This window comes from Colobus angolensis, unplaced genomic scaffold, assembly GCF_000951035.1.
Source record: "Colobus angolensis palliatus isolate OR3802 unplaced genomic scaffold, Cang.pa_1.0 Scaffold404, whole genome shotgun sequence".
Classification (NCBI taxonomy): Eukaryota; Metazoa; Chordata; class Mammalia; order Primates; family Cercopithecidae; genus Colobus; species Colobus angolensis.
Genome location: NW_012117422.1, coordinates 227,761 through 238,979, shown reverse-complemented (window position 1 = coordinate 238,979; position 11,219 = coordinate 227,761). Strand labels below are relative to the sequence as shown.

General features: G+C 53.4%; 2 protein-coding genes across 3 annotated transcripts in view; one reads left to right on the top strand and one right to left on the bottom strand.

The window, feature by feature from the left end:
• The window catches only part of LOC105521682 (chromosome unknown open reading frame, human C5orf45), a 27,772-nt gene extending 20,458 nt beyond the window's left edge, over positions 1 to 7,314 (top strand). The window contains 5 exon segments of the mRNA XM_011955963.1: positions 136 to 211; positions 2,263 to 2,420; positions 3,668 to 3,755; positions 6,702 to 6,891; positions 6,894 to 7,314. Of these exon segments, the coding sequence (XP_011811353.1) occupies positions 136 to 211; positions 2,263 to 2,420; positions 3,668 to 3,755; positions 6,702 to 6,891; positions 6,894 to 7,201 (820 nt within the window). The 3' untranslated portion in view covers positions 7,202 to 7,314.
• The window catches only part of SQSTM1 (sequestosome 1), a 17,308-nt gene continuing 12,602 nt past the window's right edge, over positions 6,514 to 11,219 (bottom strand). The window contains exons 6-9 of one of the 2 annotated variants that reach the window (XM_011955964.1): positions 9,967 to 10,181; positions 9,440 to 9,635; positions 8,081 to 8,210; positions 6,514 to 6,870 (exon numbers count right to left, since the gene is read on the bottom strand). In XM_011955964.1, the coding sequence (XP_011811354.1) occupies positions 6,867 to 6,870; positions 8,081 to 8,210; positions 9,440 to 9,635; positions 9,967 to 10,181 (545 nt within the window). In that variant the 3' untranslated portion in view covers positions 6,514 to 6,866. Of the gene's footprint in view, positions 6,871 to 7,342; positions 7,572 to 7,602; positions 8,211 to 9,439; positions 9,636 to 9,966; positions 10,182 to 11,219 lie in introns of those variants that run through there. The other variant, XR_001003303.1, reaches the window with a different exon arrangement.

Sequence of the window (11,219 nt, the reverse complement as noted above, 5' to 3'; positions counted from 1 at the left end):
AGGGTGGTCTCGATCTCCTGACCTCGTGATCCGCCCATCTCGGCCTCCCAAAGTGCTGGGATTACAGGCTTGAGCCACCGCGCCCGGCCAAATGAACTCATTTTTCAAAGGGCATATGTATGGTCTTCCCTGAAGGTCTCTAGAAGAAACTGTCAGTGCTGGTGAAGAAGAAAACGTGGGCCACCAGCAGGCTGGGAATGTGAAGCAGCAGGTAAGCCTCAGGCCCACCTGCCCCAGGCTGGCTCTGTGTCAGGGAAGGGATGAATGCACAGATGTATCCAGTAGTCATTCGTAGAGCAAATGTGTGTTGATGCCACCCTACAGGCAGTTGACTTAAAGCTGCAGGGAACACAAAAATAAATAAACCTGTACCTTTTCTAAGGATGGAGACAGCCATGTGTACCAATCATTACAGTACCCTGCAAAGGACTCTCACCTGTCTGCTTGGAGAACTCCTTCTGAATGTAGCTCAAATATCACCTTACTGCTTCCACTTTGCTCCCACAGCACTCTGGGCATACCTCTGAGAGGGAAAGAATAATGGGATAAAACACCTGGGTTTCCTTCTTTCCTTGTTCCAGACTGCAAGCTGTTTTGTTTTGTTTTGTTTTGTTTTGTTTGAAACAAGGTCTCACTCTGTCGCCCAGGCTGGAATGCAGTGGAGCGATCATGGTTCCCTGCAGCCTTGACTTCCTGGACTTAAGTAATCCTCCCACCTCAGGCTCCTTAGTAACTGGGACTACAAGTGTGCCCTGCCACACCCAGCTAATTTTGTTTCTGTTTTGTAGAGGCAGGGTCTCCCTGTGTTGCCTAGGCTGGTCTCGAACTCCTGGGCTCAAGCCATCTTCCCACCTCGGCTCCCAAAGTACTGGGAGTACAGGCATGAGCCAATGCACCTGGCCAGATTCACACTTTGTTACAAGCAGAGGAAGATGCTCTTCTGGTACCTGTGTCTGTGCTTCCAGTTTGGTCCATTTACAGACTTAATTTTATATCATTCTCATCAGAAATACTTTTTTGCATCCTAGTTTTCAGTTGTGTCATTCTTCTATGTTGCGATATAGTTTTCAGTGATTTTTATTTATTTATTTTTGAGACAGGGTCTCCCTTTGTCGCCCAGGCTGGAGTGCAGAGGCATGATCACTGCTCACTGGAGTCCCAACATCTCAAAAAAACAAAGTATTTACAGAATGTAATAGATGTACTAGTATTGATTCCTTTATTGTATGTTATTTAGGTTGTTTCCACACTTCTGCTTGCCTCCCTCCCTCCCTCCTTTCCTTCCTTCCTCCCTCCCCTCCTCCCTTCCTCCTCCTTTCCTCTCCTTTCCTTCTTTTGACAGTCTCGCCCTGTCCCCCAGCTGGAGTGCAGTGGCATGATCTCGGCTCACTGCAACCTCTGCCTCCTGGGTTCAAGCAACTCTCCTTCCTCAGCCTCCCAAGCAGCTGGAATTACAGACGCACAGCACCACGCCCAGCTTATGTTTGTATTTTTAGTAGAGATGGGGTTTCACCATGTTGCCCAGGCTAGTCTTGAACTCCTGAGCTCAGATGACCTGCCCGCCTCAGCCTCCTGAAGTGGTAGGATTACAGGTGTGAGCCACGGCACCTGGCCATGTTTCCACACTTCTGTTCTTTTTTTTTTTCTTTTGAGACAGAGTCTCGCTCTGTCGCCCGGGCTGGAGTGTAATGACACAATCTCGGCTCACTGCAAGCTCTGCCTCCCGGATTAACGCCATTCTCCTGCTTCAGCCTCCCAAGTAGCTGGGAATACAGGCGCCCGCCACCACGCCCAGTTAGTTTTTCGTATTTTTTTTTTTTTAGTAGAGATGGGTTTTCACTGTGTTAGCCAGGATGGTCTTGATCTCCTGACCTTGTGATCCACCCACCTCGGCCTCCCAAAGTGCTGGGATTACAGGCATGAGCCACCGCACCTGGCCACTTCTTATAAATAAAATTTGCTATTTTTTGTAACACTGGGACTGGCACCTCTGCCTTCTCTCTTTGTGTGGAATCACTGGGCCAGGGAGCATAGATATTCATGAGATTCTTGGCGGGCTGCCTTCCCAAGGCCTGCACCAGTGAGCACTGTCCTGCCAGCATCACAGGGTATTGGTGTCCATCACCTTCCAGCCACTGCCTTTCCTAGCGTGGAGCTGGACATGACCCCTGAGATCCTCAGGCACAAGAGTTGGGCTAGGGGTTTTCGATAAAACTGCCTGCTTTCCAGTACTGAGAATCAACTTTTTTCCCAATCTGATAGGAAAAATTGCAGCCCTCAGAGAGTCGCTGGCTGAAGTATCTAGAAAAGGACTCCCAAGAACCGGAGCTGGAAGGAAGAGGAGTGTGTTTCAGCAAACAGCCTTCATCCAAAACGGAGGAGCCAGGCCCCTGCCTCAGCCAAGACCTGCCTAGAAAAAGGTGCCAAGTGCGACTCCGGTCCAGCCCTGGCCCAGAGCCTATGCTGCCTCCAGCAGTGGGGCACCAGTGAGCCACTGTGAGCATCAGCCAAGCGGGGGAAGCCTGGGTGGCAAGTGGCAACGGGCAGCTGCTGCCACTGCTGGCCCCTCGGCCCACCTGGGCATTGGGCACTGCTGGTGCAGAGGCAAAGGCTGGGCAGGACACCAGTATGCATACCCTTTATGATGCCCACTTAATTCTGAACATCTCAGACTAGACTGACCTCAGGGAAGTGGCCAGAGTAGCTGACAGGCCTGAGAGCTTTTAGCACAGAGAAGCAGAGACCTCAGACTTGAAGGAAGGTTTCTTCTGCTTCAGGCATTTCAGTGAGTTTTTTGGAGAGACTGCCTTAGGCTAAGGATCTAGGGTGGCTCTTAGAGGGCAGGTGCTTTCAGGAGGTAGATTCTGCTTCCAAACCAGAACATTCATCTGGGCACAATGGCTCACACCTGTAATCTCAGCACTTTGGGAGGCTGAGGCAGGAGGATCATTTGAGACCAGTCCGGGCAACATAGGGAGACCCTATCTGTACAACAAAGGTTTCTTTTTTTTTTTTTTTTTTTTTGAGATGGAGTCTCGCTCTGTCACCCAGGCTGGAGTGCAGTGGCGTGATCTCAGCTCACTGCAAGCTCCGCCTCCCGGGTTTACGCCATTCTCCTGCCTCAGCCTCCTGAGTAGCTGGGACTACAGGTGCCCGCCACCTCGCCCAGCTAGTTTTTTGTATTTTTTTAGTAGAGACGGGGTTTACTGTATTCGCCAGGATGGTCTCGATCTCCTGACCTCATGATCCACCCGTCTCTGCCTCCCAAAGTGCTGGGATTACAGGCTTGAGGCACCACGCCTGGCCAACAAATTTTTTAAACAAATTCATGGGGCATGGTGGTGCATGCCTGTGGTCTCAGCTACTTGGGAGGCTGAGGCAGGAGGATCACCTGAGCCCAGGAGGTCAGGGCTGCAGTGGGCCATTGCACTCCAGCCTGGGTGCCAGTGAGACCCTGCGTAAAATAAAAACACAACTTTCTGGCAACTAGAAGCTGTGAAGCAGGGGAGTGGGGCCTGTGCGGTGGCTGGGCAGCCCGAGCAGCTGCCTGGGAAGCTATAGGGATGAGCAGGCGGCCACCCGAGCTTGTGGGCCATGTGATGGTGGAGTCAGGCTTGGGGTGCCACTGGAGAGTAGCATGGGACCACTGACAGTACTGTCCTGACAGGAAGTGGAGCCAGAGCACCATCCAGCCTCCGTGCAGCCTTGGCATCCAGGACTCGGGTGGCTCTGAGGTCGCCTGGGAACCCCAGAAGGTCAGTGACAGAGAATAGTTTCTCTGTGGTCCCAGTGACCACTGAGTATGTGTGGGATAATTTTGTCTTTTTTCACAGTTGACCAAGTATAAGATTCCTAACCGCAGAAAGCCCATCTTCCCACCTGGGTTTCTTGTCGTTTCTGTCTGAAGCCAACTCCTTCCTTGGGTCTGTACCCCCTTTTCTCTCCCATGCCTCTCGTCTCCCATGAGGGTAACTCAGGACCAAAGAGCATCCTGACACCTCGGAGCAGCTAAGGTCGGCCAGCAGGGATTTTCTGGGTCAGGACCATCTCCTCATTCTGCATGGAGCATGGGGACCTTTGTCCAGGCAGGAGTAGTCCGTGGGCCCGCCCTGAATCCTGGGAGATGCTTCCCTCCACACTCACATTTGCCCAGGTGCAGACTCTTGTATGTGAGACACTCTTCACTTAGGGTGTTGCCTTGTTCTTCTTTGTTTTCTGAGACAGGGTCTCACTCTGTCTACCCAGGCTGGAGTGCAGTGGCACAGTCAGAGCCTACTGAAGCCTCAACCACCCAGGCTCAAGTGATCCTCCTGCCTCAGCCCCTCAAGTAGCTGAGACTACAGATGTGCACCACCACACTGGCTAATTTTTTAAAAATATTTTGTAGAGGTCAGGCGCGGTGGCTCACACCTGTAATCTCAGCACTTTGGGAGGCTGAGGCGGGTGGATCACCTGAAGGTCAGAAGTTTGAGACCAGCCTGGCCAACATGGTGAAACCCCGTCTGTACTAAAAATAATTAGTTGGGCGTGGTTGCATGCACCTGTAATCCTGACTACTCGAGAGGCTGAGGCAGGAGAATTGCTTGAACCTGGGAGGCGCAGGTTGCAGTGAGCGGAGATCGCACCACTGCACTCCAGCCTGGGCGACAGAAAAAAAGAATTTTAGGCCGGGCGCGGTGGCTCAAGCCTGTAATCCCAGCACTTTGGGAGGCTGAGACGGGTGGATCACGAGGTCAGGAGATCGAGACCATCCTGACTAACCCGGTGAAACCCCGTCTCTACTAGAAAATACAAAAAAACTAGCCGGGCAAGGTGGCGTGCACCTGTAGTCCCAGCTACTCGGGAGGCTGAGGCAGGAGAATTGCTTGAACCTGGGAGGCGCAGGTTGCAGTGAGCGGAGATCGCACCACTGCACTCCAGCCTGGGCGACAGAAAAAAAGAATTTTAGGCCGGGCGCGGTGGCTCAAGCCTGTAATCCCAGCACTTTGGGAGGCTGAGGCGGGTGGATCACCTGAAGGTCAGAAGTTTGAGACCAGCCTGGCCAACATGGTGAAACCCCGTCTGTACTAAAAATAATTAGTTGGGCGTGGTTGCATGCACCTGTAATCCTGACTACTCGAGAGGCTGAGGCAGGAGAATTGCTTGAACCTGGGAGGCGCAGGTTGCAGTGAGCCAAGATCCGGCCACTGCACTCCAGCCTGGGCGACAGAGCGAGACTCCGTCTCAAAAAACAAAGAATTTTAGAGACATGGTCTCACTATGTTGCCCAGGCTTGTCTCATAACTCCTAAGCTCAAGCAATCTTCCCAGTTCCCAGAGTGCTGGGATTATAGTGTGGGCCACCGCGTCCGGCCCGGTTGTCTTGTTCTTGAAGCTTCCAGTCTAGCAGGCCCCACTGCATATCCAGTGCTGCAGAGTGCAGGGTGTGCTCTGCCTGTCACAGGAGCCAGGGGACAGCAAGGGCATTGCAGCTGGGAGTCCATGGGCATCAGTCACTGCCCCCACCCCCACGTCAGCCAAGGTCAGCCTCGGCTGGCCTCACACCACGCACGAGCACTGGCTCATGCCAAGAGGCAGAAGTCAAACTTTGATGTTGCCGCCAACGAGTTTTATGATCCCGGGTAAGTATGTGGCCTCGAATCTCCGAATCCTAGAAGAATGACCACAGAGTCTACCATGGCTCCGTCCCTGGGCTGCACGTTGTAATGGTATCATTGTGTTTCATGCTCCCTCAAGCCTGTTGCTTTGTTTTAAAGGTGAGAAACTGAGGCTTGTAGTTTTTGTGCGGTCATGGCAAGTTCAGTGGCAAAGCTGACATCAAGTGTCAGGGCCTCTTCCAGATTGCCTGGGTGGCAGCGCTGCAGGGACCCACTCTGTTGTTGCTTTAACATCCGTTTGTAAGCAGTATCAGCCCAACTTTTTTTGAGATGGAGTTTCACTCTTGTTCCCCTGGCTGGAGTGCAATGGCATATCGGCTCATTGCAACCTCCGCCTCCCAGGTTCAAGCGATTCTCCTGCCTCAGCCCCCAGTAGTTGGGATTACAGGCATGTGCCATCATGCCTGGTTAATTTTTGTATTTTTAGTAGTGATAGGGTTTTGTTTTGTTGACCAGGTTGATCTTGAACCCCTGGCATCAGGTGATCTGCCCGCCTCGGCCTCCTAAAGTGCTGGGATTACAGGCGTGAGCCACTGCACCCGGCCTACACCCAACTTTCAGAGCATCTTTGGTTCCTGGGGTGAGAGAAGCCAGACCCCAGCTTTTCTATCCCACCGGGAGCTCGGTGCTGCCACCTCTGCAGCTGCAGAACCCAGCAGACTCTGGAGAGCTGCTCCCAGGTGGGAGATGGCAGGATGGAGCCAGCCCACCCCTTTCCAGACGTCTCTAGGCCCTCCCTGCTCAAACCTCCTTTGTAGGCACTGGTGACCTGATTCCAAGGTCCCCAGGAGACGGATCACCTGATGACGTGTCTTGTTTTTGGAAAGCCTGGTCATGCAATTTAGCACATGGTTTGGGGTGAGGTGGAAGGCATTTATTTGCTTTGTCTTGCTAACTCTCAAAATCAAAGCCTGTCCCAGCCTAACAGCTTCCAGCAGAAAGTGTCAGAACTAGAGGCCCAGCCAAGGCCCAGGCAGGGCTCGTGGTCCTGCTGGGCCCTGGCATTGTTCTTACAAATGGAGGACATGGCCATCTTCTCTTTCAGGGACAGGCTGGCTCGATATGGAAGGCGAAACAAGGCAGCAGCCCCTGCCTCTGGGAGAACTCTGCAGACTGCAGCGCCAGGGAGCTGAGGGGTCCTGGGAAGGAGCTATGGAGTCCTGCCCAGCAGGTTACAGCCACATCCTCTAAATGGACGCAATTTGTCCTGTCACCTAGAAACAGTTCACATGTGGACAGCAGCCAAGGCCTCTTCAGAGGGACCCCAGGCCAGCTGGTCTAGCACAGGCTAAGCAAGGGACCCCCGGGACCCCCAGAGCACAAGCCTCAAGGGAAGGCCTCCGCAGGCCCACCGATGCTGTCCCGCTTCCTTGGGCCACACACCCCACCACTTCCGGGCCTGAGGCGCCCTGCAGGAAGACCTCGTGGGACACAAGGACTCCCTGGGCAGAGGGTGGGCCCCTGGTCCAGGAGACACAGAATCCCCGACTCCCACGACTATGTGACCTCTTTACAACTGGTGAAGACTTTGATGATGATCTGTGATCTGGGACTGGCAGGTTATTACTCGAGATACTCTTGTATCTCGAGGAGGGACAGGGTTCCCTAAGGCACTTTTAAAGATACTGTGTGAGAACCACCAATAAACTTACTGTCAAACAGATCATTTCTCTCTATGCAAATGTCATTGGTTAAAGTGCTGATGCCATTTAATTAGATTGTTTACAAATGAAACAGGATGGCTACAAAGAGATCTTATTTTAAAAGCAGCTGATGTTTTGGCAATGAGAGAACTACAGTGGTGGAGAGACCAGGAGGCAGCTCTCAGCGAAACCAACATTACGGATGCCCTGCATGAGCCTTCTCAGTCCCAGCAGGAAGCCCACCACACTGGCTGCCCCGGCCTCTGCACTGCCTGTGCCAGGACAGCCGCCTCCCCTGCTCACCCGCTGACAACACCTAGGCTTCCTTTATCTAAAATCAGAGCATACCGGGTCTCTAGCAGAAAATCAACTAAATGTCAGGGACCTCCGAGTCATTTGAAAAGAGAAAGTGGAAGGCCATTAGGCAAGCTATGTCTGGGCTGCTAATGTAGCCCCTGCAGGGAGGGGCCAGGAGCGCTGCAGTGAACCTCAGGTCTCGTAGGCTCAGCCCTGCTGCAGGGAGCCAGAGCACCCAGGAGACTGGTCTTGTTTCTCAGATATCACACACACACACGGGGACCCTCGCCTCATGTCACTTGTTTTGCTGTCCTAAATGGCTTCTTGCACCCTGACCCCTGATCCCCTGGATCCTGGAAGAAGGCAGAGAAACTGGCCTGTACAGAGACCTGCAATTCTACACTAGCTTAACAGCTATGAGACAGAAGGGGACACAGAAGAGGTGGGCAAAAGCAGTCACAATGGCGGGGAATGCTTTGAATACTGGATGGTGTCCAGAGCCGCCCCGATGTCATAATTCTTGGTCTGCAGGAGCCTGGTGAGCCAGCCGCCTTCGTCAGAGAAGCCCATGGACAGCATCTGGGAGAGGGACTCAATCAGCCGCGGGTCAGCCTCTGCCAAAACAGTAAGGAAGCCATGAGGAGTGGTGCTGAGCCCTCTGAGTGACCCGAAACACATACCCTCCTGCCTTGGCCAGCGGGACCAGGGCCTGCCAGTGTCCGAGTGCCCGGAGCTCTGGCCCTCACTGGCCACAGTGGACCTGCTTTCCCTGTAAAGGGCCAACCAGTGTTTTTCACACTGCTCAGCTCTGCCACTGTGACACAGGCAGCCAGGTGGTGTGTAAACAAAACTGTCGCTGGACACTGAAACACGCATCTCATCTGTCACATCTTTTGATTGAAAAATAACAAGAACTACTCTTGGCCCATAGGCCACAGCTCGCCATTCCCTGCCCTAAGGCAGAGAAGACACACTGGCAGCGCACAGCAGGTTGTACACACAGACCTTGGTTTACACACGACTGCAGTGTGACAATGAGGAGTCTCTGTCAGCTGCCCCCCCCCCCAAACTGCTGCCTTCCACACCATCCACTTCAACGGTGGCTTCTGCCTGGCTCCTACAGGGATCTTGGCTATGACCCCCACTCTCAGACCAGCACTCCCTGAGGAGACACTGAAGAGGTCTGAGCCCAGTGTGAGTAGTAGGGACACAACCAGTGCTGCCCTCTCTGTGTCACACCTGCCTTAATTCCTGGTCTGCATGTTAAGTTTTAGAAACTCCCACAATTGGCCGGGCGCGGTGGCTCAAGCCTGTAATCCCAGCACTTTGGGAGGCCGAGACAGGCGGATCACGAGGTCAGGAGATCGAGACCATCCTGGCTAACACGGTGAAACCCCGTCTCTACTAAAAAATACAAAAAACTAGCCGGGCGAGGTGGCGGGCGCCTGTAGTCCCAGCTACTCGGGAGGCTGAGGCAGGAGAATGGCATAAACCCGGGAGGCGGAGCTTGCAGTGAGCTGAGATCCGGCCACTGCACTCCAGCCTGGGCGATAGAGCAAGACTCCGTCTCAAAAAAAAAAAAGAAACTCCCACAATTAATATTCCTGGCTCTGGAGTTTGCTTAAAGAAAAACATTTTTAGAACCCCTGCATTAGCAGAGCTTACTCACTATTGCTCAGGGTAGACATAAGAGGACAAAACCAACTCCTAACCTCCCACACCTACAGACAAGCCCTACAATGGAGAACGTCCCATCCTTCTGTTTGTGTCGCTGAAATCAGAAGGGGGCAGGATGCTCTGAAGGGAAAGGTAGGAATAAATACAAAACTTTTGGTTCACTTGCCTGGTGGGAGATGCGGGTACAAGGCAGCTTCCTTCAGCCCTGTGGGTCCTTCCTGGGAGGGGTCCAGAGAGCTTGGCCCTTCAGATTCTGGCATCTGTAGGGACTGGAGTTCACCTGTGGACGGGTCCACTTCTTTTGAAGACAAATGGGTCCAGTCATCGTCTCCTCCTGAACAGTTATCAGACTCCATCTGTTCCTGGAACAAAACTCACCATGAGCACACAGGAGACACGCGCAACAGGCCAAGCCTGACCATGGCACTGACTCCTGGCAACCAGTCGGGGAGCGTGCACGCACACGTGTTTAAGGCTGCAGGGGGCTACGGGCAACAGGGAGCCACTCACAAAGACCAAGTAACTACAAAGTTCTAGCAGGTTCCCAGAGTGACTTTAATGGCACAGACATCACTGCAGCAGCAGCAGCTCCCTCGGGTTTCATAAGTGGCTGCATAGGTGCTGAGGATGAGGCGGAGGCGCAGCTACAAATCGCTAGGCTGGTCCCAGGTGGTGGGAGGGGCACAGGCTTGCCTCAGGCCGCCCCTCGGACTCCAAGGCGATCTTTCTCATCTGCTCTGCCAGAGACTGCGTGGCGCCCTCAACATTCCCACCCGGCTTGCTGGGGTCAGAGCAGCAGCTGCTTGGCTGTGAGCTGTTCTTCTCCTCAGTGCTGGAACTCTCTGGAGAGACAGGGGTCAGGCGGCTTCTTTTCCCTCCGTGCTCCACATCAATATCAACTTCGATGCCTAGAGGCCAAGGAGGAAAGAAAGCTGTGAAGCTCCCCCAAGGAGGCACCTGCGAGCAGGAGCTTGGCCCGTGGGGACTACAGACTTGCGAAGATCTCACACGTTCAGTCCCCACACGCAGGTGAGGGTCTGGATGGTGGCACTCAGCGTGTGGATGCAAGGGCTAGGTTCTCCTACCCAGCTCAACCCCGGAATCACACAGTCAGTATGGGACTAGACGATGCAAACCTGTGAGTCCGAGGCTTCTCCCAATATCCCAGCTACAAATCTCTGTGGCTTCTGGAAACATTCTCGGTGTGCCCGTGATACTGGAGCTTTCTCTTTCTCCAATTCAGTAAAACATTAACCTCAGCTAGCATCTAAGGTCAGCTTCTAAGCCAGAAAGTCAAGAGAGACCTTGTTTTTCCTAACCATGCAGGGTATGGGCTACACAGCAGGTAGGGCCAGGCCCTAAGTACAGGGGAAGCCAATACTGCATGTGGCAGGCACCTCCAGCCACAGTGATGGAAGGCTGTGTACCTCATGACACTTGCACATAGAGGCTTTGTGCAATGACACATAACGCACACCTAAACGCTAGGGCTCTGCTCAGGGAGTGCACAGGCCATGCAGGCGAGGCGTGGGGCCCGACATGGCAGCACAGGGAGCCTGCACACCTCCAGGCTCACGTAACTCACCAAGGACAGGGAAGAATCACCTGCACTATTTTTGAAATTAAATAGTGTCAAAAGTCTCCATACCCACAGCTTAGAGTCACCAGTTGTCAAAGGCTGTGGTGCACACTCTGCTCCCATCCCACTCCCCAAAGCCTCCCTGCACCCTTTCAGCTCATGCTGCTCTCACCTGATGATCGAGTTCACATCTGTGCATTTCCTACTCTAGACCAGTTATCTGCCTCTCCTTCCACTACCCTTTCCAAGACTCAGTTTTTTGTTAAAAGAACATTCAGCCGGGCGCGGTGGCTCAAGCCTGTAATCCCAGCACTTTGGGAGGCCGAGACGGGCGGATCACGAGGTCAGGAGATCGAGACCATCCTGG